This window comes from Takifugu flavidus, chromosome 4, assembly GCF_003711565.1.
Source record: "Takifugu flavidus isolate HTHZ2018 chromosome 4, ASM371156v2, whole genome shotgun sequence".
Taxonomy (NCBI): domain Eukaryota; kingdom Metazoa; phylum Chordata; class Actinopteri; order Tetraodontiformes; family Tetraodontidae; genus Takifugu; species Takifugu flavidus.
The window spans coordinates 3,929,433-3,954,657 of NC_079523.1; the positions used below are offsets into that span (position 1 = coordinate 3,929,433).

The window sequence follows — 25,225 nt, forward strand, 5'->3', positions numbered from 1 at the left end:
GTTTACAATACGTTTACTCCTTTTCACACCTTCATCACTCCCCTCCGATCGCTTTCATTTTCACCGCTGTCAAAGCCCACACCTTTCTCCCTGCAGCTTTCTCCTCATTTCCTGCAAAAAGGCGCACCCCCCCACACACTGACACCGACACCCCCGCCCCTCCCCCGCTGCAGCGCCATCAGCCCATGGAGCAGATGGACTGGCTGGCTGAATGACTGGACTGTGCTCCATCAAACTGACTCTCTGTACACTGTTGCTGTCCTGTCATCTTAATTTGACCCCTGTGGGAGGGGATCAGGGGGTGGGGGTGGGGTGGGCGAGAAGCTGCCGAATCTAGCAATGAGCTAGCATGTTTGCAGGATTGAAAATATTGGAAATAACCTCGGTTTTTGATGGTTTTGTACCAGTGGTATTCTTGCTATCATCTTCTCCCAGGGTCTCCCCCCCACCCCCCACCCCATCGTCCTCTCTCAGACCCAAACTGTCATTCCGAGCTTGTGTGTATCCAGTTAATCAACTAATTCTGCAGTTCTGCATGAGCTGGCATCAAAACGTCAGAGGAATCAGCTTTTGTTTAATGTGATCGCCCCCCTCTGGTGAGCCATATGAACTGCCTTTGGCTCTGAGAGGAGTCAGGTTCTGGAGCACTTTCTGGGCCAAAGAGAGCCTCTTTTCCTCCTGGAGCGGCAGATGGCAGCTCACCAGTGCACGGGCAGGGCGACGCTGCCAGAGCAGCATGTAAAAACACACATACGAGTGGATGTTGCGAGACACTCGCGCGTCCAACAGCGATTTGATGACTGTATAACCTGCAGCAACTTCTAGAAATAGCAAGTTTCCGTTTGAATTTATGCTTCTGGGTTTGTTTAACATGCTCAGTGTTTGGAAAAAGCTGTTTTTAGACAATATGTTGTAATTCTGGAGGAATCTTCCAGGTTTAATCCATTTCAGTTCAGACATCAGACCAATCATTTCCCCGTACTCTGACACCTCTATCTAAGAGGTTTTCTAATTTTAGCTTCCTCAAAAACGTGCAAAAAAGCACAAATGGGATTTAAACAGGGCATATTGGGTGGCCGTGCGAAGTTTCCACTCCTGCCTCTGTTAATATGACCACCGCTGTCACTTTGAGCCAAGTGGGTTGACACTTTGATGAGGGCACGCTAAGCCTCGCTGAGCGGTGCGTCACGACGATATGAGGCAGTTAGCTAATGTGGTGTAAAAGGATTTAGAGGATTTGACCCTATCAGTGCAGACGACACTCCGAGAGGCTCTGTTAATGACGCTAAATGAGCCTGTGCCTGCAGCAAGGCTCATAATGGTGTGGCATCAAAGCCAGGCTTGTGTTTGTACAGAGCGCTTTTTTTCATCCGGCTAATTGCTACGTGCTTGTGGAGCTAATATGCACGTGCTTACAATGTGTTACGACATTGTACCAACGTATTAGCACACCAGCGCTCGACGCACCCAAAAACCTGACGCCACGTGGCTCAATGATACCATGTTGACTGTAAACTCTGTTGATGTTTTCTTTTCTAAATTTCTGGTCCCGACTGATGTCCAAGAGGCAGCACCATGACTTAGCTGGAAATCCTGCAGCCAACCAACGCCCCCCCTCGGTCAAATTCCCTCGCTGGTGTCGCCACCACACTTTGCTTGCTGTGTTTGACCAACACGGCACAGAGGCTTGGTGGCCAGAGCTAGGGATGCCTGCTGGAGGAGGGAAAAACCAATAGATGGGAGGATAGCAGGAGCTGAAACAGATGGAGGGATGGGTGGAGGAAGAGGGCAACCGGCCGACTGAAAGGAATGTTCTGTATCCCAAATTCTCGGGGGGACATGCTGGGAGACGTGGGCAAGGGCTCGGTCTCTTCCTGTACTGGAGCATGCTGAAGAACCGGTCCAATGTTGTTCTGAATGTAATATGTGTCCTCTGTCTGCTGGCATGTTCCGTAACAGCACATAGTTGTGGAGGCGTCTGGAATTGTTGAAGGCCGCCAACCACTCTTCTGTTTTCATGTTGATGTTCCAGAGAAGCAGCAGGAAGCTGGTTTGGAGGCGACACAGTCGTCTTCAGCAGATGCACAGCTGGTTTGGTGCATATGTGGGCGCGTTTGTGCGGCCGTTTAATGCTGCTGGGGTTGAAAGTGTGTGTGCCTACTCAGCCGGCCGTAACACTCTCCCCTCCGCTCTCTTTCTTTTCCAGGAGACACCCGCAAGTACGTCGGTCTTGTGCATTTGGCCCCAGGGTCTTTTAGAGGCTTGGACGACCTCGCTACCATGAAGGGTTTAGGGGCCAACCGCAACAGGCACCTGTCTGACTCCTGTGACCCCTCCTCGGGCCATCCGGAGTCTATGTACCCTCAGAGGAGCGGCGCCCTACTGCGCAGCCCTTACCTGCTGAGCCCCACAATGGACCACTATGGCACCATGGAGCCCCACCTCTATCAATCATCCAACCCGGGCTCCCTTCCACCGGACTGTCTCTTGCCTCTCAACAACCAGATGACCAACAGCAGCACCTTTCCCAGGATTCAGTACAACTCCTACGACCAGTCTGACTTCTCACCACCAGACGACAGTATTGGGGGGATCAGCACGGGGACCATGGGTACGTCCATGTCCATGGGCATGGGAGCCGGCATGGGGATGGCGGGTCTAAGCGGGCGGACGCCGATGATCACGAGCGGCTCAGCGACTATATCCCATCATATGAGCAAGGCCCAGACGCCATCCAGTCTACTGGACTTCGAGAAGCAGCTGCCTGTGGGCTGCGACGGCTTCAGCACACTGCAGTTTCACCGGACCTCCGCCATCGCCGCCGCCAAGCAGCGCACGGACAGCCCGGGCCGCATCCGCTACATGCTGCATTCGGTGCAGAAGCTCTTCGCAAAGTCGCAGTCGCTGGAGACCCACAACATGAAGGGCAACGTCAACGGACGCTCCACGGGCAGCGGCGGGGGCTCCTCCAGCACGGAGGATGGAGGGAAGCAGCACCGCAGGGCCAAAAGTAAAGACCGGGGAACCAAATCGGAGGCCAAGCGCAGGCCGCGATCCAACATGTCAGGGTACTGGAGCTCAGACGATCTGGACAGCAGCGACCTGAGCAGCTATCACAACGCCATGGCCATGATGACCCTGGGACGTCCGTCCGGCCACGACGTGCAGGGGGGGGCGGGCAGGTACATCCACAGCGGCTACAACACCATCAGCTCGTCCAAAAGCAGCAGCGACATGAAGTACCACGGCCTGGCCGTGCCGGGAGGCGGACAGGGAAGCGGAGGGGTCGTTTTAAGTGATAGCGAATACCTGAAAGGAGGATCCTGGTCCGCGCTGACCGTGGGCCACCCGAAGCCGGTCATTCACAAGGGTTCGGCTACTCTGGACAGATCAATGCTCAAATCCAAATCATGCCAACAGGATCTAACCTGCAATTACCTCCAGGTTGGCCAACGAGTGAGTGCCGACAGAAAGTTTGACTTTTACTTTCCCTCCTATAGTTATTATTAGACCCTCTTTAATGTCTCTTTCTCCGCCTTGGTTCTCCTGTAGGGTGACTGGAGCAGTTCGTTAGGCCGCAGCAGGGGCGCCAACGAGATTCCCTGCAGGCGAATGCGCAGCGGCAGTTATGTGAAAGCCATGGGAGACATGGAGGACAGCGACGACTCGGAGGGAAGCCCCAAGCCCTCGCCCAAAATGGCCGCGCGTCGCCAGAGTTACCTCAGGGCTACGCAGCAGTCTCTGAGCGACCAGCTACCCCCACGCAAGTAAGACAGCCCGCCGCTACACAGCAAAGCAGCAGCGACGCTCTGATGTTTGTTAGCTTCCGTGATTCAGGCTCAAGCCTGCAGACGCAGAACGGCGTCGAGTTTAGGAGTTCCGTTGTTATAATTCCACTTGTAGTTGCCCGATCCTGACCATCCGATCCTGCTCTCTTCTGTCTGCTCCACCCTGATTGGCATGAGCAGCAGAATCCTGGATTACACCTCGCTGCAGGGGGAGCTGGATGCGCTGTGGTCTCCGCTCCACAGCGTGTCCTCCCTGCACCAGCTGGGCAGGTCTATGAGCAGGTCAGTGGTAGGCCCGTAAGCTGCATTCCAGGGTCAGATCGTTGGCAGAAACGACTCTGCGTTCGCTCTCCTGAGCTCTCTGTCACATCTCCTGCCAGCTTCTCTAGAACTTGTCATTTGCCCGACGTTTTTAGTTAAAAAAAAAAAAAAAGGCCAGCTGCACCCCGTTCCATAATATTAGGGAGGATGTGGATGTGAATGGCATGGGAGCTAACTGCCGCACCACCATCTCTGTGTGCCAACAAAGAATATGTGGAAATTAAAGCTTTGAGCTGCGGCTGATTAAAATTGAAGCTTTTCTTTGGTCTTGGCACCAGGAAGCGTCACCCGACATCGCCGGCTTTGCATGCTCATAATGAAATGGACCTCCACAGTTTCATAAATGAAAGTGGAAATGAGGAAGAAAGAGGTCATATCATATCCCTGCGGTTCCTTTAGGCCTCGCTTCATCTCCGATTAACATCGACTCTTCCTCCATCTCTGCACTCCTTACACCCCCTTTGATCCTCCTCACATTTCTTATCCTCAGAATCTCTTATTTTCTTCCTCCGTAGCTGTCTTCCCGCGCTCAGAGAGCTCTCTAATAACCGTAGCCTGGACAACCTAGACTGCATCGGGGGTACACGCTGGGATGATGATGATGACTTCAGCCAGGCCTGCAGCACCTTGGGCAGACGGAGCTGCATGGGACAGGTGAGCGCGCACCGACCCGGCGGTTCATCCAGCATCGCGTCTACAGAAGTCTGAATATCTCTGAATCACAGGTTTTATGCCAGAGATATAAAAAAAGGCACTTTATGGAAATGTTTTCAGCAACGGGGGCGTTTGGATGGGAGGTTTGGTCAGCGGTCACAATGCACAGTTCATTTGAGTCGCTCCTAACGCACATTCAAATCACCAGCGAGCTCGTCTTTCTCTTCCTCTTGAGCTTCTCACTTTTAATCTCTCTAATCATTAAAATTTGCCTTTTGACGGATGCTTTTTGCATGTCTGACGCCGGCACTTTGCAGCCCGATTCCATGCAGTCGCATAAGAGCACGTTGCCTGACTGCAATAAGGTCAACGATGTGGTGAACAAATCATCTTTTTCATGAACTTCTCAAATGAGCCAGTGCAGGCAGTTAGCTTAGGCTTTGTGTCCAGCCTCTGAAAGGTCAGTCATTTTCCACAAAAGTGTCCAATAAGCTGCCATTCTTGATTCTTTTCATCTGCCTGTGCAGCAGAATGACAACTTTATTTCACCTCACTGAGTCCTCACAGGACCAGGAAACCTGCAACTTTCCTTAAAACAAAGTATTACTTTTCTCCGCTTTCTCTCCATGCATTCATATTTCTGTTCCTACGGACCTATTTTTGACTTCACACTTCCAATCAACAGAAATATATATGATTTTTTCACATTTCTACCTCTCCAAAAGCACTCTCACAAATAGCAGACTGTTCGGGGACTGCAGCTGCTGCATAAAATATACTATTATATATTATCTGAGTCATGGTTCATACTTTGTGGTTCATAAATTTGTGCTTTTTCTATATATGGAAACTAGATAAATATGCAATAACATGAATTTGATGCATGAGCGTTAAGCAGAATATCCCGTCCTTGTTTCACTGGGCTTTGTTCTAATCACTGCAGCAGTAATTGGGTCTGTTTGTTGTTCCACATTAACACAGATTTGGGGTTTTAGATACAGCTGCTGAGATCAAACTGCTTTTCTCGCCACGTTTCCGCTCAGTCTTCAATAAGTCTGTCCTCGTTTCAGCTAAGAGACCTGGAAATGAGTCATCACTATGAGGACCGCAGCTCTGAGTCCACATTCAGGGATTCCCGCTCCCATTCTCAGGACAACTCGGAGCCTCCAGATCTACCAATGCCGACATGCTTCCGATCCCGCAGCCACAGCTACCTGAGAGCCATCCAGGCCGGGTGTTCCCAAGATGACGACACAGCTTCAGTGGACTCGGGCTGCTCTCCACCTCTGGCTGACACCACTGTTCGCACCTACAGCACCAGCACAGGTGAGTGTTGCCTTTTGTATCTATGAAACTGTTTGAACTGGATACGGTGAGTCAAAGACACTAAATGGATGGTAGTGGTAAATTTGGGATACTTGTGTCCTTACATAAATACCATATATCAAAGGTAAATATTTTTCTATTCATTCTAGAACATTTTAAAGGGTGCAATACACCCGAATGTCCACATAGGAGCGCTGTTTCATTCAAACAATACACTCCAGACTGGAGACTTCAATCGCGTCCGGCTTTACAGTTTTTTCGGGGGGGGTGGCCGGCAATACATACAGAGACCTGATTGATGCGTTGATTCTTCTAAAAGTAATGCTATATAGGTCCATAGATAATATATTTAGTAAGCGTGTAATTTAATCTATGCATTTGTGCATCATATCAATTAAACGTCTGCTTATACGGCTCTAAAAGTGGAGAAAGTAATAAGGCCGAGGCGGCCGTGAACGCGTCGGTTGACAAGCAACCACGCCCCCTTCTGGACCCAAACAAAAGACGCTGGACGCGTTTTTACTCGCACAGCAGCGAATTCTGCTCTGGTCACTCATCTTTTATCTGCACCTGACTGCTGAGAACGAGTAGGTTATGTGCTTATTTTTCACCTTATCCCTTTTACCTTATCACTGAACAGTTTATCTGCTTTTTAAACTAGTCGTTTTTGACAAATGAAACCTTCAGCGTATGTGAATGTTGCTTTAATAATTTCACTTTAGTATCAAGACGCGATTTAATTTGAAATGCACGACTTACTTTCAGCAAAGTGTCAAATGTTGCACAAGTGTCAGCTTGTCTATAACTTATTTATGGACAATTCATGTAATTCTAGGCGCATGGTGGTGTCGGGTTACACTTTTACATCCAGCAAAACAAAAAATCAAAAAATAGGAATTTCAAAAGTGCTGATTCTCAACATTCTAACCAGTACAAAGAGTTATTTTAAATAAGCTGCTGCTCAAACTGTTTGACTGGCTGTTTGTCTGGGCCATTCCTTTAAATGATAGAACCTATTCTCATTAAAGCTTCTGCTTTTTAGTTGCTGAAATGGAAAAATGGAATTAAAATGGATTATTTAAAGTCTGTCCCACTTCAAAATAAAATCCTATTATGTAAGTGCCTTTTTTTAAAAACAGGATCTTTAAAAATAGTCTCTGGAAACAAATGAAGTGTATTTGTGCTCTTTGGCCCATTTAACCCAGAGCTTTGGTTTCTGGCTTCTCTGGAAATCATCAAAAGTGCTGTTTTAAGAGAATGAAAGTTTCTTGGTTGAATACTACCTTTAATTTAGAGCATTATTTTAATTTCCCAATAATCACACTGATGGAAACATTCAGTGAGTAAAATCCTGCATCAATATTTGTAATCTATTATTATTGTAACATTTCTAATTATAATAATTTAAAATCTGTATATCTCTGATATGCTCAAATATATATCTTCTCTCCAGTTCGGTTATTACCGGACCCTGGACCTTTAAAGTAGGGGTACTGGTACCAGGAGATTTACTGAAGGGCAATAGAGGAACTGATGGGGAGGAAATCCTGAACTGGACTCTTTTAGATCGGTTCTGCTAGAAAAAGGGATAGTTTCCCACCCTGAAAGCATTTATGTGAAAACCTGAACCAAACGCTCCCTTTATTTGTGCTGCTGCGGGTCCTCCTGCGCTGCCAAGAACCTACTAGATGCTGACTGCAACGCACGCACCTCCTATTTATAAGCGCGCCGCTGAAATCGGCTAATAAAAGTAGCTCGGCCCGCATTCGTCTCGTCTAATCCGAGATGTGGCTGCTGTTATGAATTCGGGCCTTGTTTCTGCTGAGCTAAGCAGATTGTGTGGTATTAAGACCTGCGGCTGTTTTCTGTGATGAAAGCGTGATGTGATGTTTGGAAAAGTGCAGAGCAGTTATCTGAGCACACACACACACACACACACACACACACACACACACACACACACACACACAGCTGTCAGTCAGGTACCCTGGGGATGGAGGTGTGGGTGTAGTCTGCTTGGATGCCACAGCATCGTTCACTATCCAGCGTTTCTGTCACGTCAGGGAAGTTAGACAGCAGAATGGAACCTCGCCAGGTTCTGCAGGACGTCGTCTGACATCAGTCAACGATGTGCGCTGATATTCAAACGAGGAGCCGCGAACGCGCTGGGCTGCTCGTGGCGTTGACGATTGACCCACGCTGCGTCAGCAACAGCTGAAACACTGAAATGTGAAAAGAAGCTCAGACGTAGATTAAAATGTACAACGAGAGTGTTGTTTTGGGCGTTTGCTCAGCAGCACGCACGATCCCGGAAAGGATTTTACAAATTCCGTTGATTTTTTAAAGACGGAATCTTTGGTGAAAGCGGCGCAAAGCTGGGAAAACTGTCATAAAATGCACTTTGAGTCTGTTGAGTTCCATCCGTGGTTTCTTCTTTCTTTATTTTAAGTTGGTTTTGATTTCAAATGTCCATTTTTTTAACTTTTTAACTGAGGATAATAGAAACAGTCTTCATTTAAATTTTAGGGTCGTATCAGGGCCCAAGGTTCCACTTTTAAACTATAAAAATGACAATTTAGAGGATGAAATTAAAATTGAGGGCCTTTTTCTTAATAGCTGTTCTTTCATTTCTGTCTCTTTGGCTTCAGTCTCGACCTGTATTACCACCTGTAAGAAGGCCGCCCCTCCGCCTGTCCCACCCAGGACCACGTCCAAACCTTACATCTCTGTAACGGTCCAGAGCAGCACCGAGTCCGCCCAGGACAACTACCTGGACCAGCAGGACCGGAGGTCAGAGGTCAACAGCCAGTCCAGTCACGCTCACAGCAACTCCTCCGACAGCCTCGACAGCACCCGTGCCAACAGCTTGGCGAGGGGCATTCCCCGCCCCCCGCACATCATCCCTACGCCCATCGCCATTCCGAGAGAGCCGGTCGGCCCCTCCACTTCCAACGCCTCCACTGAAACCAGCGACTCGGCCATCCAGCGCGACAAATCCGGACTGAACAGCGGGGGTCTGGCGGCAGAGGAGCCCCTGGTGGCACCAGTACCCAGACGGAAACTCTCCTCCATCGGCATCCAGGTAACCAGTGCTGGTACCAGTCAGCTGCTGCTGCTCTTGTCTCAGGAAGCAAAGCGGTTTAAGTCCAGATGTTTTACCTGCTCCTAGGTTGACTGTATTCAGGAAGCTCCCCGAGAGGAGACGCCTCCATTGGCCAAATTTCAGTCGATCGGCGTGCAGGTGGAGGACGGGTGGCAGTAAGTCCTTCTACTGTCCTTGTACCAATGTGAGAAATTTATATTATAGCCACACACACTCTTACACACACACGCCTCTGACTACTGTTTGCCTCTACAGGAGATTAAACGTCAAAGCTAATTTAGCCTCCTTGTGTGGCGCCGCTACGCTTTGTTCTGGCAATTTCTCTCCTTTGATCAATTTACCTGACACCTGATATTTGTTAAATAAAGGCTGAACCTTGACTTAAATGGTGTAAATTTAAAAGAGGTGTTGAATTTTAGACTGACAGCAGCTAAGGAGCCATCAAATGTCTTTAGTTTAGCAATATTCTTGATTGATTTACTATAACCTGAACATTTGAACATTTTCATTTAGAGATTAAGCCAATTAAATCCAGAAGAAATCCTTTTGAAGGATGTGTGCATGTTGGAGTTTGAGATGAGAGATTTTGTGTCATCGTAAGCCTGAATGAGGATGTTCCAACTGTAGTTTCTCTGCAAATCCCAATTTTGCTGATGTGCGCGACACATATATGTCAGACACTTCCTGTCTGATAACAGGAAGTTAAAATAATGCTGAGTCAGTCTACACCACTCATGTATTGTCATAATAAACCAATAAGAGACGTTCTGAGTGCTCGGTTATTCCATAATAAAACCCCAAGACGCTGCTCGATTCTGGTTATTAATCCATCTTTTATTGGGCTGTTTGACTGATTCAGCACATTCGGAAGGTGAACAAACGTGTTTATTTTGTCAGCTGGAACTCATAAATGTGGCCAGAAAGCTAATAAAGTTTCCCTTCTTGTGCTTATTTTTCAGGCCCAGTGGCTCCAGCAGCATGACCTCAAAACAGGAAACCGACTCAGACACCCACGACCCCCCCTCTGTCCCCCTCATCAGTCATGCCAAACACTCCGAGAAGAAAGTCATGGTCAACAGCGCCAGCCAATCCACGAGCCCCCCTCCCCGACGGGACTCTTTAGATAATGGCGGCACTCCTGGCGAGGCGTCTTCGCCCCCGCCCGCCCCCAGGCAGATCCTCAAGCGCTCCACCACGCGAAGCAGCTCGTCTTCCTTCTCCGAAAGCCTGGACCCGGCGCTGGACCCCTCATCTTTACCGCCTCCCGACCCGTGGCTGGAGAGCGGTAACGGGAGCAGCAGCAGCCTCCCCCAGTTCGGGGGCGGGGGGACGCTGTGTCGGAGAGACGGCCACTGGTTCCTGAAGCTGCTGCAGGCCGAGACGGCGCGCATGGAGGGCTGGTGCCAGCAAATGGAGCAGGAGACCAAAGACAACCAGCTTTCAGAGGAGGGTAAGGCCACGGGGTCAAAGGTCGCACCCCTTTTACGCCCTGAAGCAGAACCTCCTGCATTCTGCCCGCAGCAGCTCTCATCAGACATCCCCAGCACGGAAGGGTTGGGGCATTAATACCAGGGGGCTGCCACACACCAGCATCTCCGTAAGCCCCCAGAATTAGACAAATCTTCTCTGGAACTGATTAAACCTTCAGATTAGATTAGTCGCCCAGCATCAGCGGCGGGCGGGCACACGCCCTGGCACAAAGTGCGCAAAAGGCTGGTTTTGTAGCGCAGGGTCAGCGAGGTCGTCAGCTGCAGGTCACAGCGGCGCTACGAGGGAGACGCACACAGTAACAACCATCATAGATACCAGACGTTGCAGCTTCCCCCTAAACTGAAAATATTTTCGGTCTTTTTCTTCACATAACTTCAATTCAGGGATCCCAGTTGTGTTGAGGGCAGATGTTTGTCCTAGTTCTGACACAGCGGCAGACCAGCGCGGTGGCTAACTGAAGCCTGGTGTATCTATGTGAGCTAAGATGCTTTTATAGAGGATAATGTTGTCCAATACGCAGTAATCCTCTTCATGCATCCCCGTGGAGCTGATCTGGCGGGCCCTCCCAAACCGCACCTTTAACTGTTCAGACGTTAAAGCATATTGACGTTTCTATGTTCTCTCCTCAGTGCTGGGGAAGGTTCGCAGTGCAGTGGGAAGCGCCCAGCTCCTCATATCCCAGAAGTTCCAGCAATTTCGGGGACTGTGTGATCAAAACTTGGTGTGTATTGTGCTTCAGATGTGTTGGTGTGACAGACAACAGGAGAATTAGGTCGAAACTTAATTACAGTGTGATTATTTTTCTGCTTTAATTAAATACTGTTTGCGTCACATAGCTGCACTTGCAAATTTGAAGGGCACATTTAATCATGATATCCACATTTTAGTGGTGGTGGTTCAGTCTGCAGGGCACTGGGCTGAGAAGCGGAGGGTTCTCAGTTCAAGCCCCAGTTCAGACAAAATTTAGGAGATGTTGTGGTAGCAGGGGGAGGTGCCAGGACACCTGAGCACCACCAAGGTACGCTGTCTATGTCCAATGCAGCTGAGATAGGCTCCAGCACCTCCACATGAGACCCAAAGGAATAAATCAGAAAAAGCAAGCAAGAAAAAAGATAAACATGTTGAAAAATGAACACTGAATTACGAATTCTTCTCTTTAGATTATTTATTAATTTGACGTGTGGCGTGGCTCCCTCTAGTGGTATAAGTGAGAATAGCACTAGATGATCACGGCACGTCATATGTGCAGTAAAGCAACGCTCACGCGTACAGTGCTAAGAGGAACCCACTATTTAATTAGGATCCCATGACCAACAGGAGGATGATATTTTAGTTTTTCCTTGTTCCCACATCCTCTGCCGTCTCCTCCATCCTGTGTTGTTCAGAATGTGAGTGCCAATCCGAGGCCCAGTGCCCAGGACCTGGCTGGTTTCTGGGACCTGCTGCAGCTCTCCATTGAGGACATCAGTCTCAAGTTCGATGAGCTCTACCACCTCAAGTCCAACGACTGGCAGCCCGTGCCATCGGCGGCTCGCCAGTCACCCCCTGAGCGGAAGGTACTTCCCACACCTGCTGCCCAGTGCCCTGGCTGGGGTAGGAAAGCCGCCGAAACCGGCCTCTCTCCTCCCACCACCACCGCCATTTCTCCCACTCTTTTTTCTTTCTTACCTCCCCTTTCAACGCCCCTCATTCCGGTGTGGGATAAACGGAGGGCTTCCTGGCCAGTACAAAGAGGCCACAGAGATCCCTTTAGGCATGCATGGACAACTTCATGTCAAAGAGAGCTTGGCTTTGGGTCGTTTCGGCGCGAAGCCCTGATGTGCGCATGCATGTGTCACTCACTGGTGTGATTGTGGCAGTGGGGCATGGCCAGGATGTGCGTCGTGTGGCTTTTTCCTCCTCTTTCCTTTCTTTGTATTTTCTGTGTCCTTGTCCCATCTCTGATCCCTCTCTGTCTGTCTGTGTGTCTTGATGTTTCTAGGTGCCGTTAATGGTCTTGTTTGTGGGTTTCCACTCCTGTGATTGTGCTTTAAGTTTGGCCCTGTCATCGATTCATGTTCCCATTTTGTCTCAGAAAGTTTTCCTGAACCGTCTTTGCCTGTTTTTACCAGTCGATGTTAGCGAGATGTCTCTGTCCGCTAAAGTCCCGTCTGCCTAAGCAAACAGAGCCTCTTGACCAGGTTCCAGGTGACATTCTCTCACTCTCTTATCTGTGGCTGCCTCTCTGTCTCCCCTGTGTCATGTTTCACCACTCCAGGAGGAGGACAAGGCGACCCCTTCAGCGTCAAAGAAGCCCGGTAAGGGACGGCCGCTGCTGAGCCGCGAGAAGAGCGCCGACTCCTCGTCTACGTCTTCTTCGGCTTCAGCGGAGAAGCAGAGGCAAGAGGCTCGCAAGCGTCTGCTGGCTGCCAAAAAGGCTGCGTCCTTTCGCCAGAACTCCGCTACGGAGAGCGCAGACAGCATCGAAATCTACGTCCCCGAAGCCCAGACCCGCCTCTGAGACAGACGACGGCGGGCTGGGATCAAAAGCCCGATAAGTGTCATTGCAACACCTGGAAAAAACTCATCTGCAATGCGAATAAGCTGCTTTGAGGAGACACAGGAGGGGGTGACGGGGGAGGAGCGAGCACGTCGACGGCTGGTCCTCAGAGAACAAGAGGAAACAGCAAACTCTTAGAAATGTCCTCCTGCTGTGCAAACCCTCTGCAGATGAACCGCATCACGTCTCGTTGCTGCTGTTTATCCACGAACGCGTCGTCGCCATGGCGATTATGGACTGAGAAGACTCTTGGTAGACTGTTTTGAGGATCCGCTCTGAGGAGAGAAGGCAAACACTGAAAGCACTTCTGACTCCATCCTCTTCCCAGATCATTGGCCATCTTGTAGCGTTGCACAGCGCCACCTTCTGGCCATCACACACGCGCTACACCCATAAAAACTCACGTGTGTACGTCTTCCTCATACTTATTTAATTCGTCCCTTCGTTTTGTAGGGGGAAAAATCTCTTTAGATCTGGTGATTATCAATATTTTTTCAATGATGAATTTGACATATCGGTATTTACATAGTTTTAGCAAAAACTGTGCATACCTGTACTGTAAGTGTGCGTCCTTACGATGCTCTCCTGTCAAAAAGCTGATGAGAGTCTCTACAGTTCCGTTTCTTAGTGGTTTTGAGTGGAAACACGAGGATCAGTCAAAATGCCAGTAGCTACATTTACACCTAAGAATCATTTTTCCCCTCTTCACCACTCTGGAACTGGTACTAACGGTACCTCGGTACTGTCATTCAGGACTTTTGCAAGTGCTTTTATGCCCCACGGTCATCCTCTTTAAGGGTTTTATGAGAGCGATGTAGCAGGCTAGTGCAGGCGGAATGGTAACTTTTACACTTTTGTCTCGGGATCCATTTTATTTCCCTTCATTCTCTGTTCTCATTAAACATCTTACAGGTTTTATTGGTCAAACGGGAGCATTTCTCACCACTTTTTCCTTGTTTTCCCGACATATGTTCAGCATTTTCTCCTTCTTTCACAGAAGACGGCACAAGCCAAAGATGAATTTGCTCTTTCAGAGTCACCCGTCCAGTCAGATCTGAGTTGTGTGGAATGAGAACAGGGGGAGATTGCAGCCGGAGTGTATCTGCGCGTGTTTGCAGGCTTCATGTTAGCTTCCCATGGACACAGCAATACTGGTGATTGCTTTGTGGCGGTTACAATATTTCCAGGGAAGGTCATTTTTGTCCTCTTGGGAGCAGCAGAGGAAAATATCCCGCGAATGTTAGTGTTTTAGACACTTTGGAAAGGGATCTGTGCTGGCCTTGGACTGTTTTGCATTAAGGGGGAAATTGTGTACGCCATAATTGTATTTCTCATTTGAAGGCAGTTCCCCAAACACCAGCAGGTCTGAAACTTGTCTCTTTAGTCCTGTGAGGTGATGGCTTCAGTCCCCCTGCCATGGCTCGCTGCACAAACTCTTTTTTTTGACCGTCTTCTCCCCAGTTCCAAGCAAACATAACGTCCCCTTCCTCTTAGTTAGCTGCTCACCCCTCCAGCTGCAGCAGAGCCAGAAATCTGAAGGACAAACGGCAGCCATCGGCTTTTTCCGATTCAAAGAGCCGATGGCTGCCGTTCTTCCCCAGGATTTCTCCTGACGACAGGTCTTTGTTTTCTTGTTGTGGATGACTCCTAGCAAGGAAAATACCTCAGGGGTGTCAACGGCTTGTTCCTTGATTGCTGTCAATTCCCCGCATACCCCTCCCCACCCCCATAGTTAGCATTGTTAGCACTTGAGTTCCTTTTGTTTGTCTCAAACTAAAGTCGTTGGCTCGATTTGATTCCTGACTGCCAGAAGCTCAGAAAATGGGTGTCTGACAGATTAGGTGTCTCACACCTCTCTGCAAATTATTATGGAAAGTCAGCAGCAGTGACACGTTGAGGGGAATTTAGAATACAATCCCTGTCTATTTTAAAGCAGGAACACAGATTTTTTTTTTAAAAAGAGTTTCTATCGAATACACTGAGCATGAGAGCTGAAACTGAAGAGGGAAGTTGTAGCACCACAGACGACTGACACGGGTTTGTACAATGCCCTGAAATGTGCGTCACACACTTCTAAAGGAGAAAAGTTTGCAGGCTTGTGCGTTTTTAACAGCCTTTCTCTGCAATACACACATCCTGGGACACACCTCGGTCTATTTCCCAGCGAGGCTCACCCACGATCCAAACAGCTGCACAGTGGGAGGCAGTGTGGCCGTAAAGCCGTTGATTTAAGGGTGATAATGGTCCCCGCGTAGGCTTTTAAAAGTCTAAACGGTAACACTTCACATCCGCTGAAACAATGGTCTGTTCTGCCGCAGGTTGAATGTTTGTTTCCACCCATTCGTCTTTCTGGGAAATCTAATACCATTTAAACAAATGTAAAAGCAATCATATCTTTAATTTAGATTTATTTCCCCACTTGGATGACATATCCCATTGCTCTATTCTGGAGCTTCAGTTGCAAACCAGAGGAGGAAACACTCCCTAAAAGCTGAATTTAGTCCCTCCTCTACTGTAGTTTCAAGGCCTCCTCGCCAACAAGCGCGCTCATTAGCATCCCTGCTTTGTTCCACCGAGTCAGGCATTAAAGGGGTGAAGGGGTGAGGGGCAGAATCTGCACCGTTACAGGAAATATGATCATGCAAAAAGTGTTTTGAAACAAATGCAAGGAGCGATATTTTACAATTTAAGCACATTGTTTCAATAAAGGAAAATAGGATTTCTTTATTTTATAGACTGAAAATAGTTTGTGGGGATTTATTTTAGGCATATCATCTGAGAGTGAGTAGGTGTGTTGTTTTAAAAGAAACTAAATTCTTGTCAATGTAATCTGGGTATTTAAAGTATATGTGCAATAATGAGTTAAACTGTTAATATTAGATGAGGCTAATTATCTTTGCATTCCTTCCCTGTGCTTTTTAAAGTCATTTTCTGTATATAAGGGCAAAAGCAGACTGAAAACCCTCTTTTACAGGCTGTAGAGCTACAGTATTTATACTACTATAAAGCTGTTCTAATGTATAATGAAATACATTCAATAAAGGCACAAAATACTTTCTCAAGATAATTTCGCATGGTTTTATTTTGCCTAGAGCTGTTTGCTTTTAATCGAGTGTCTCATAAAGCATCTTTAGAATATCGCGTTTTATTTAGCCTCCGGGTGTTAAAATGATATAATTTGACTGACGTGGCGTGTGTGGCTTAAGTTTGGTAATTAGCGACATCTTTACTGCGATTCTTGGGGTCGTTAATTGCCATTTGGATCGCGCCAGGATTGAATCCGTCGCAAAGTTGGTTTAAATCTGTCAGAAACACGCCGAGGCCGCTGCAGCCGTTGACGTTTATGATTTATATAACCAGAACATTTTAGGTTCAGCGTTACGTAAACCCGCACCGCCACCGTCTCTCGCACATTAAAAAAAAACAAAAAAAAAACTGACTGCAGTGGTTGAAAGGAAGAAAAACGTCGCTGTTTTTGTGTCTGTGTAATCGCGTCGTGAAAAGAGCGTCGTTTGAATGACGGCCTTATATTTTGAATGAAATGGTTCTCCCGTCACTCACAGTGACACCGAGCCTGTCTGTTATCCGCCAGAGCCTCCTGATTGGCCAGCGCCAGCGAAGGAGGCTCGGCGGAGCTTCGCGATTGGCTGGCACTCGTTAAAGGGGGCGGGCTCACTCCGGCCGAGACTGTCAAGATTGGCAAAGCGCTGGCGCTGCTACGTGCAGGTAAAAAAAAAAAAAGGAACAAGCTAAACAAAACAGCACCGACACTCGCGTCCCGACGGAAAGAGAGAAGCGGGCTGGAAGATGACCCGGTGCTAGAGCCCAGCGATAAAGCCCAGAGAACCGTCCATCACCTCCAATCTCCTGGAAGAAAGTAAGTGCGGTTTCGCCAACCATCGCTCGGCTCGGACACGCTTTTGTCCAGCAACTTGGACCAGCTGCGCGTTTTCGGGGGAACCATCAACAAAGAATGAAAGCGCTGAAACGCGGTGAGTCCCGTCTTTATCTCCTCCAGGTGCCCCAAAGTGTGCGTCGAAGCCCCCTCTCGGGGGTTTCCCATCGGTTTTGGATGATTTTTGTCCCCCTCCTCCCCGCGTTCCAGCGTGTTTGCGTTTAAATTTGGAGGGACGGCTAGCCGAGCTAGTTACCTCCGGAGACAAGCGTGGTGTGTCCATCTGGCCAAGTGACATGCAGGAGGCTGCTGCTGCTGCTGCCTCCTTTGTGCGATCTACAGGGCTAATTTAGCTCCTAGCCCAACGGCTCGGCTACTTTTTTTAATGCTTCTATTGTCCTAACACGACTGTATGAGATGGTGATTAATGAATGGTCGAGTAACGTTTACGGACCGTTATGATGCCGTTGTTTGACGTTCCGGGGTTATTGTAGCGAGGGCAACTTTCCGCTTTTAGCAAACAACAACAAAAAAAAAGTTTAAATGATTCCCACAGTTTAGGAAAGGTTAGTCTGCGGATAATCCCGCGTCAATTGAGTGGGAGCATTTTAAATGTGAGTAGATGGGCAGAGATTTACCGTCTCTGGGGGAGGAGACGCTTGGTAAACAAGAAGTTTAGGAGTTCGCCTGGTCTGTTTGTGTCGCCTGTTCGCTGGGATTGCTGCCACATTTTCGATGTTTTCTTTTTGCTAATTCAACACACCATTGTTTGGATTTTTCTACTAGGTGCTTGGCCGATCCTAATTGCATTTTTAGTTTCTTTAAATTGCAGTGTGCCAAGACACAATGACAGCGTTGCTTCATAGTTGCCATCTAAATTGATGCTCTTCATACTTGAACAATGCAGCTCTGCTCTGTCAGTGATTTAAGTGCCCTGGTTAACAGACTCATTTAGTCATTGCAATGGTAAAAAAATTCTATTTGCATTTGCATGTCTGCCAACCGGCCCCTTTTCCTAATCTAACCTTGTTTAGGACTTCCCCTCCATTCCAGGAATGCAGAATTCAAAAGATTTTTCAACTGCTCCAGCAGTCTTGAGCCGGAGTGGCATGAGGCTAAAACGGCCTCCTTCACACAGTCAATAGGTTCCTGAGCCAGTAGCTACTGTGATGTTGATATGCACACAATCTTCTTTGTGAAGACAGGCGCTGCCCCAGGGGTCAGGTTTCACCCAACCCCAGAGAAAGACATTTACTGCATTCTACGGCCCACCCCTGGGATCAGGCATGCTCCATTTTGAGGGTAGAGTCCCTCCAGTGGCCATCGGGACTGACACAGACCCCACAGCAGAGTTCAGGCCACCGAGCCTGTGTTTAGATATCAGTGGCCAGTGAAACTTTTAACAGTCCTACACTACTCGTCAGCTCATTCATAGTTTTCTGAGCGTATTATATTTGATTGGAGCAATGCAGGCAATTTCTTGCACAAAAAAAAAACAATCAAATTTTAATCAAGAAACCAAATTTGCTTTGGCTGACAGCCCTCGTCTGCCCTCTTTTTCTCAGCCCTGGAAGATGAGCAACGCCCGGAGCAGGGCCACTCCTCGGCTCTGTCGGACAGCGACGACGGCTCCCCGCTCGACCTGTCGGGCAGAGGGCTCTTTGGGAAGCGCCGTCGCCGTGGCAACCTGCCCAAGGAGGCAGTGCAGATCCTGCGGAGCTGGCTGTATGAGCACCGCTTCAACGCCTACCCGTCAGAGCAGGAGAAGCTGAGTCTGTCGCGTCGGACCAACCTCTCCGTGCTGCAGGTGAGTCGACATCAACATGAATCCAGTTTAAAGTGGATTTAATGCTTTTTGGAGAAAAAACATGTCACCTTCAGTATGAGTACCCCATTTTACTTGTCTAAGGCACAGAACACTGAAAAATCCAGTTTGAGACATCACTGTTCCATTTATTTTGGGTATTCCACCTCAAATAGACGGCAGCAGACGCTCTTGCTGTGTTCTGTTCAGCAGAACAGTTAGCTGCTTGTTTCTTCCACCCGGTTTATTTAAGCTCATGTTCATTATTGCCAGCTGTCTGGAGTCTGCTGTTCTGTCGTGTGTAGGACTTCGCCACTAGAGGGCGCGCTCGTGATTATCATTTGGTTCTATTGACCCTGTTGGCTTTCAGAAGCTCGAGTGAGATTTTCCCTCTTTTCACCAGATCTGTAATTGGTTCATCAACGCACGGCGCCGACTGCTGCCCGACCTGCTTCGCAAAGATGGAAAAGATCCCACGAAGTTCACAATCTCCCGCAAAGTCGGCACTAAAAATGAAGGAAATTCAGCCAACGGCGCAGGAGCCAGCTCTCCAGAACACAGCGTGTCCCAACAACGACCGTCCGTCATCCGGTCGACCCCCACGCTGGACCTCAGTCTTCTTGGGAACACCGCCACGGCTATCCTGACCGGAGCGTGTTACCCCAGCAAGGAGGGTTCCGTTCAGGCGCTGTTGAAGCTGGACACTCAGAGTCTCTTGAGGGAGGCCGAGGAACAGAGCGCCCGTCTCGCCAGTACGAGTGCGGCAAGCCCCACCAGCGGCCTCTTCAACACCCCTCCCCCGACCCCCCCAGAGCTCTTCCCCACCCAGGACTTCAGTGATTTGAGACTTCTGGTTGATGCGGCCCTGCAGAGGGCAGCGGAGCAGGAGAACCTGAAGAGGCTCCAGGAGAGTCAGAACCAGTCTACAGGGGAATCAACGACTCCGCTCATGGACACACAGAGCAAACCTCACTGTAGCGACACGGGGCCCACGCCACCCCCAGAGGACAGCCCGAAAGTCCTGGATACTTCCAAGGCGAAGAGCCTGGCTGTGAAGACCATACCTGTCCAGGTACCCATCGTGAATTCCTCAAAACCTCAGGTTCCCCTGTCCCTGGCGGTCTCTGTCCCAGCCCCTGTTTTGGTCTCAACGTCGAGGCTCTCCCCAGTCTCGAATAAAAAGGTCATCTGGACCCCCGTAGAGAAGGACACCGTCAGAGATTCCAGCCCGAACCAGCCTTGCGTCCTCTCAGCCCATCTGCCGACCTTTGTGCCGGTGTCTTCCGCAGTTTTGGGGCAGCCGAATTCCCAGAAGGCCGCCACTCCGACACCACCAGATGCGTTCGGTGCGTCGGTGCCCGTCTCTGCTCCGTCCGCAACCACAAGCTCAGACCCCGGCTGTCCTCCACACCAGGGTTCGTCACACAGCCCCGCCCCTAACACAACCGCCGCCCCTCAGACCAACACTGCCTACGCCCCTACCAGAGGAGTTCCATTTTACTTGCCACTGCACCAGTCTGCCGCACCCACCACGGCCCCATTTCCGCTCTCTGTCCACACCCCGGACATGGCGTCTTCCCAGGGTCCCGCCGCCGTCCCTGCTTCCTCGCCCTCTGGCCTGCCTCCTCCTCTTCATTCTTCCTCTGCAGCCATCAGCAGCAGCAGCGGGGCACAGAGGAGTTCTGCATTGGTGCCCAGTATTTGGAGCATGGTCCACGCTGACACCAGGCAGCCCAGCTCTCTCCAGGTGGCAAAGACCCCCATCGCTACCGTGTGGGGCCCACAGTACAGCCAGTACACGGTCAGCGAAACGGTCAACTGAAGCCGCCTGTTTTTAACAGCTGCTCGGACACTGTACATAGAATTCCCGTCCCCCCTCACAACCCCATGAGCTGGGACAAACCGACTTTGCTGTTTCAAGCAACCTTTTTAATATTAAAAGTGTTCGTTGTTGAGAAAACATTCCTCGCTGTATAAAGGATTTGATGACGGTTTCCCTAATACCTTCCCACGCTGCGACTGATGATGGGATGGGAGAATATCCCCGGAGTCGCTGGGTGTCATCACGAGCACCAGCAGTAAGCCTCTTCCTAACAGTGCGGACTTTATTGAATGTATCAAAAAGCTGTGATCCAGGCTGCCGTCGTCCACGACACCAGTTGTTCCTGCCTGCATCAGCTTCATAGATTCCTCTAGTTGTGCAATTTTTTTTGTCAATATTTAAAGTCTTTGTTTGAGTACATCATGTATTTTTCTTTGGGGATGAGCAGAAGGGACACGGTGCTGCGGCGCGCCTCGATGCGTGGATCTCTGAAGCGTCTCCAACCCTCCTCACACGTGGCGTTGCCTTCCCTCTCTCCCGTTCTCTTGGCTTTGCCTGAGATTGCGATGCGCGACCTAGAGCGGCGGCGTGCGGTTTTCATTGATTGTTGCGAGCGGTGGGGGGCTTGTGTGCAGCAGAGAAGGTCACGGATCTGTTGCAGAAATCAATCTGAGCGGTGAGGTGAGCAGCTCAGAGACCCATCAGAGCTCCTGACCTGTAACGCAAGACTGGCTGAGAGACCTCGCCTCGTCTCAACGCTCCAGATGTTGGAACGGGCCCGCTCGCTGCGTTTCAGCGACCACTGTCAGGACTCGGAGTAGATCGCTTCGTTCTTCCCAGCCGGGTGAAAACGGGAGCCTCTTTTTTTTTTTTTTCTCGACGAACATTATTTTCAGTTGTGTTTAGAATTGTTTTCTCTAGAATTTTGGATTCGAGCTGTAGTTTCCATGAAACTGTGAACATAAACCAGACAATATGGCTCAGATTACCAGCAGCAGAAAGTCATCTTAGCCGTTCATTTTTCTGAGCTTTACCTTCACTCAAACCGTCAGTGATTGGGAACACTGACCCCCCCTCACCCCCACGAAAGCTTCAGTCCTGTGCAGATAAATGTGCAAATATACCTCAATTTACACAGGTCACACCAGGCTTGGGTTATACATAGAATACTAAGTATTACAGTAATAGTTTTTTATTGTTCTAGCACCTCATCAGATGTACTGGAAGTGGTTGGCTGCAGATCAGAGGTTTTCCTTTTATATATACAAATATAGTTGGGTTTATGTGTTCTTTTTAGGCGCGCAGTGGTGCACCAGTCGAAATGATGATTGTAAATATTTTTGATTTTTTTTTTTTTTTTTGTTTTGTTTTGTTAGCATGACCCTTCTCTTAAAATCGTAGTTTCTATCCAGCCAAATACACTCAACAAGTTGATGGTGGGAATCTTGTTTGACTGGTACCAGTGTAACCCGGCTGCTGTGCCTTAAACTACAGCTGAGGGAGTTTGTCCCTTTTTTTTATACGAAAACTTCAATAGTCTGTGCAATATATGCCTTAATGTTAAAATGTGTTTGTTTTTGTATAAACATTTCAAAGAAATAAAAGTTCAGTTTTTTCATAAAGTGCTCTTCAGATTCTTCCTCAGCCTGTATCAGTGTTTTGTTCATGAGGCTTTTGATGCTGCTGTTGTAACAAAAAGGGACCAAAAAGTGCACAAATATACATTTATTTGCCTGAGCAACTTCATGACATCTGAGGATCCAAAACCAGACACACCGGATCCTTTGACAGACACACGACCAGATATATGAAAGCTAATTTCAGATTCAGAGAGCTTTGACGCACCACGTATGGACAATGAGACGCGAGCTAATAAGAGTAAGGCTAATTTTCAGAAACCTCAGCGGGTCGGTTGTGACGCTCGCTGCATCTCAAATGTCCAATCGGGCTTCCTGTGGTGATCAAAAAGGTCAAGAAAAGGTCACCCACCTCCCTTTGGAAAAGATGCCTGACGAATTATAATAAATTTCAAAGATGATGGAGGATAACATAATAATGATAAAGGCTGTTTGTAAAAAAAAAAAAAAAAGAAAACTGCTGTTTACATTTCGTCTTGAAACACCTGAGGAGGGCGGAGCTAAAGGAACTGATGGTGTTGTAGAAAGTGTTCAGGGTGGAGGAGGACCCTCCCGCTACTCGTCATCCTTGTCTTTGGCGCCGTGTTTGAGGATGCGGGTGAACTCTGCGTAGTTGAAGTTGCCCTTCTTGTCGATGGGCGCCTCACGGAACAGCTCGTCCACCTCCTCGTCCGTGAAGCGGTCGCCCATGGTGGTCAGCAGCTCCCTCAGGTGGTCCTCGTGGATCACCCCTAGGGCGCAGGAGATAGCGTAAAGACGGAGCTCAAACGGCCGGGAGAGTGCCTCCACGCGCCCCCCCCCGACTCACCGGAGCCCTCCTCGTCAAAACAGGCGAAGGCGTTGCGGATGACGTCCTCGGGGTCGGTGCCGTTGAGCCTCTCTCCGAACATGGTGAGGAACATGGTGAAGTTGATGGGCCCGGGCGCCTCTGCCATCATCCCCTCCAGGTACTCATCAGAAGGGTTCTTACCTGAGGACAGAACCCAGGTTTGCTGTAAAACTCTGGCCAACATGTGTGCCGACAAGAAATAAGATCTAGATCGTGTCTGAGACGGACTCCCGGGTCCGATGCTTCTGTGCACGTACCCAGCGAGGCCAGCATGTCGTGCAGATCCTCCTTGTCGATGAAGCCGTCCCTGTTCTGGTCGATCATGTTGAACGCCTCTTTGAACTCCTGGATCTGAGACTGGTCGAACATGGCGAAGACATTGGAGGTGGCCCTCTGGGGGCGCTTCTTGGTGGTCTTGCCCTTGGCGCGCTTGCTGGACATGGTGGCGGCTGGATCTGGACCTGCGTGCATGCACGTGACAGTCACATGACCGTTACGATCCCTGCCCCAGACCTCCTCAGTCTGTCTCAATGGCAGGTGAGGTGAAAGCGCCCCCCCCCCTCCTGCCTAACGCAGGCAGCTCCATGTTTAGAGCCATCACTCACGCTCAGGCCTCTGAGGATCTGTCACGCTGCGTCTCCCCAGCGGGCACCAGCAGGTGACGACGGCGGATCATTCACGTATGAGATGTGACATCGTGCCCTTCGAGGCGCTGAGCTGACGTAAATGCTCGGCCACAGGAGACACGACAAGCCCATTAATCCTGCCGCGTTTCACCAGGAGCTACAGGAGCGTGAGGATTCTCTTGAATGATGGAGACGAAGCACCTCTTTTTTAAAAAGACGAAATTTCTCAATGGGGCCTTGTTAAAATATGGAATAAACATGGCTTTATAATGAGGGCAGGCTTGAGTTGTCACATGACATTATTTTCCTTTCATGCCAAATTCTGCTACAAAAAAGTTAATTGATTTATTCTCAATCGAGTGAGCACAATTGGATCTATCTTCTTTTGTTTGTGGTCCTGTCACGCTCCTGAGAAATGGTGGAACGCTTCAGCTTCTCGCCGCTGTTGCTCCCGTCTGAGGTTTGACGGAGGCCGTTTCCATTTATGAGCGCAGTTGTTTGAGCTGCAGGTGTGGAACAGCAACTTTTCTAATAGCTGTAATATGGAGGCTTTGCTGTGAACTGCCCCTGGAATTCCGCCCTCTCGTCTGGAGCAGGCCCAATCAACCCAGCAACGAGCCACATTCTTCTTCTTCTGTGATTTCACCATTTTACGTGCCTGAAGAGGAATCATTCCAGTGGAAGCTTCAACAGCTCTGGCTCAAGCAGCATGGGGGTTTGACTGACGTGCATTTGCTCCACTCTTCTCCGCTCTTCTATGGACGCTTTAATCCACCCAGATGATGACAAAGCTCCTCTGTTCCCTCATCGAGCCAGCACACACACACACACACACACACACACACAGACGCGATGATATCACCACTCGGGCTTTCATCCCCTCGTCCTACCTCCAGGTCATGTGGGTCACCAAAGACTGACCGACAGGAATCCCAAAAACAAACACGGAGGGGAGTGGAAGTCCAGCGCTCCTTGTCTACGGCAGCACATCAGAGGTGTGTGTGTCTGACCAGTCGCAGGTACAACGTCAAGAGTTGCGCACTTTTATAATGCATGTACACACTGGTGTATTATCAGTTGGTCTGTCCTCACCTGGATCAACAGATCTGATAACTTTACACCTTTGACAGCTCCAGACTAGACCCGTGACCCCAGGAGTTGCCCCCCACCCCCCACTTAACCCCCCCTTTTTTATGCCGTCCCGCTGTAAGAACCGTTTTCTTACCTCGGCTTCAGGCAGAAATATTTGTCCCTCAGACTCCCCTTTGTCTGGCTCCAACACAGCAATACGAAAGGGAAGCAGGCAGTCCTACTGGAAAGTTTGTTTAAAGAACCCCAATCCTGGTGGGCCCCTCCCACTCCCACCCCAGCCAATAGGGAATCCGCCCTG

General features: G+C 49.2%; 3 protein-coding genes across 9 annotated transcripts in view; 2 read left to right on the forward strand and 1 right to left on the reverse strand.

Moving 5' to 3' along the window:
- dlgap4b (discs, large (Drosophila) homolog-associated protein 4b) overlaps positions 1–16,289 on the forward strand; it is a 46,521-nt gene extending 30,232 nt beyond the window's left edge. For 5 of the 7 annotated variants that reach the window (XM_057031387.1, XM_057031389.1, XM_057031385.1 and 2 more), the window contains 11 exons: positions 2,207–3,456; positions 3,553–3,767; positions 3,969–4,070; positions 4,625–4,763; positions 5,834–6,089; positions 8,738–9,171; positions 9,259–9,347; positions 10,152–10,642; positions 11,313–11,404; positions 12,069–12,239; positions 12,941–16,289. In XM_057031387.1, the coding sequence (XP_056887367.1) occupies positions 2,281–3,456; positions 3,553–3,767; positions 3,969–4,070; positions 4,625–4,763; positions 5,834–6,089; positions 8,738–9,171; positions 9,259–9,347; positions 10,152–10,642; positions 11,313–11,404; positions 12,069–12,239; positions 12,941–13,183 (3,408 nt within the window). In that variant the 5' untranslated portion in view covers positions 2,207–2,280 and the 3' untranslated portion in view covers positions 13,184–16,289. Of the gene's footprint in view, positions 1–2,206; positions 3,457–3,552; positions 3,768–3,968; positions 4,071–4,624; positions 4,764–5,833; positions 6,090–8,737; positions 9,172–9,258; positions 9,348–10,151; positions 10,643–11,312; positions 11,405–12,068; positions 12,277–12,940 lie in introns of all 7 variants that reach the window. The other 2 variants (XM_057031392.1, XM_057031391.1) reach the window with 2 other exon arrangements.
- Positions 16,290–16,886: 597 nt separating this feature from the next.
- Positions 16,887–22,365, forward strand: LOC130524885 (mucin-5AC). The gene is made up of 3 exons (XM_057031397.1): positions 16,887–17,214; positions 18,683–18,924; positions 19,325–22,365. Exons 1-3 carry the CDS (start codon positions 17,196–17,198, stop codon positions 20,741–20,743), a joined length of 1,680 nt encoding a protein of 559 aa, XP_056887377.1. The 5' UTR covers positions 16,887–17,195; the 3' UTR covers positions 20,744–22,365.
- An 88-nt stretch (positions 22,366–22,453) lies between these two features.
- On the reverse strand, positions 22,454–25,214 carry myl9b (myosin, light chain 9b, regulatory). The gene is made up of 4 exons (XM_057031399.1): positions 25,061–25,214; positions 23,467–23,670; positions 23,189–23,350; positions 22,454–23,111 (listed from the first exon to the last, which is right to left on the reverse strand). The coding sequence occupies exons 2-4, from the start codon at positions 23,648–23,650 to the stop codon at positions 22,936–22,938; spliced, it is 522 nt and encodes a 173-aa protein (XP_056887379.1). The 5' UTR covers positions 23,651–23,670; positions 25,061–25,214; the 3' UTR covers positions 22,454–22,935.
- Between the last annotated feature and the right edge of the window lie 11 nt (positions 25,215–25,225).

Bases quoted from the DNA above. Each gene is read 5' to 3' on its own strand.
- LOC130524885 (XM_057031397.1), top strand. The intron at 18,925-19,324 runs GTGAGTCGACAT...TCTTTTCACCAG, and splicing joins CCAACCTCTCCGTGCTGCAG to ATCTGTAATTGGTTCATCAA.
- myl9b (XM_057031399.1), bottom strand. From the start codon at position 23,650: ATGTCCAGCAAGCGCGCCAAGGGCAAGACCACCAAGAAGCGCCCCCAG. The intron at 23,351-23,466 runs GTACGTGCACAG...TTCTGTCCTCAG, and splicing joins CGACATGCTGGCCTCGCTGG to GTAAGAACCCTTCTGATGAG. The intron at 23,112-23,188 runs GTGAGTCGGGGG...CCTGCGCCCTAG, and splicing joins TTTTGACGAGGAGGGCTCCG to GGGTGATCCACGAGGACCAC.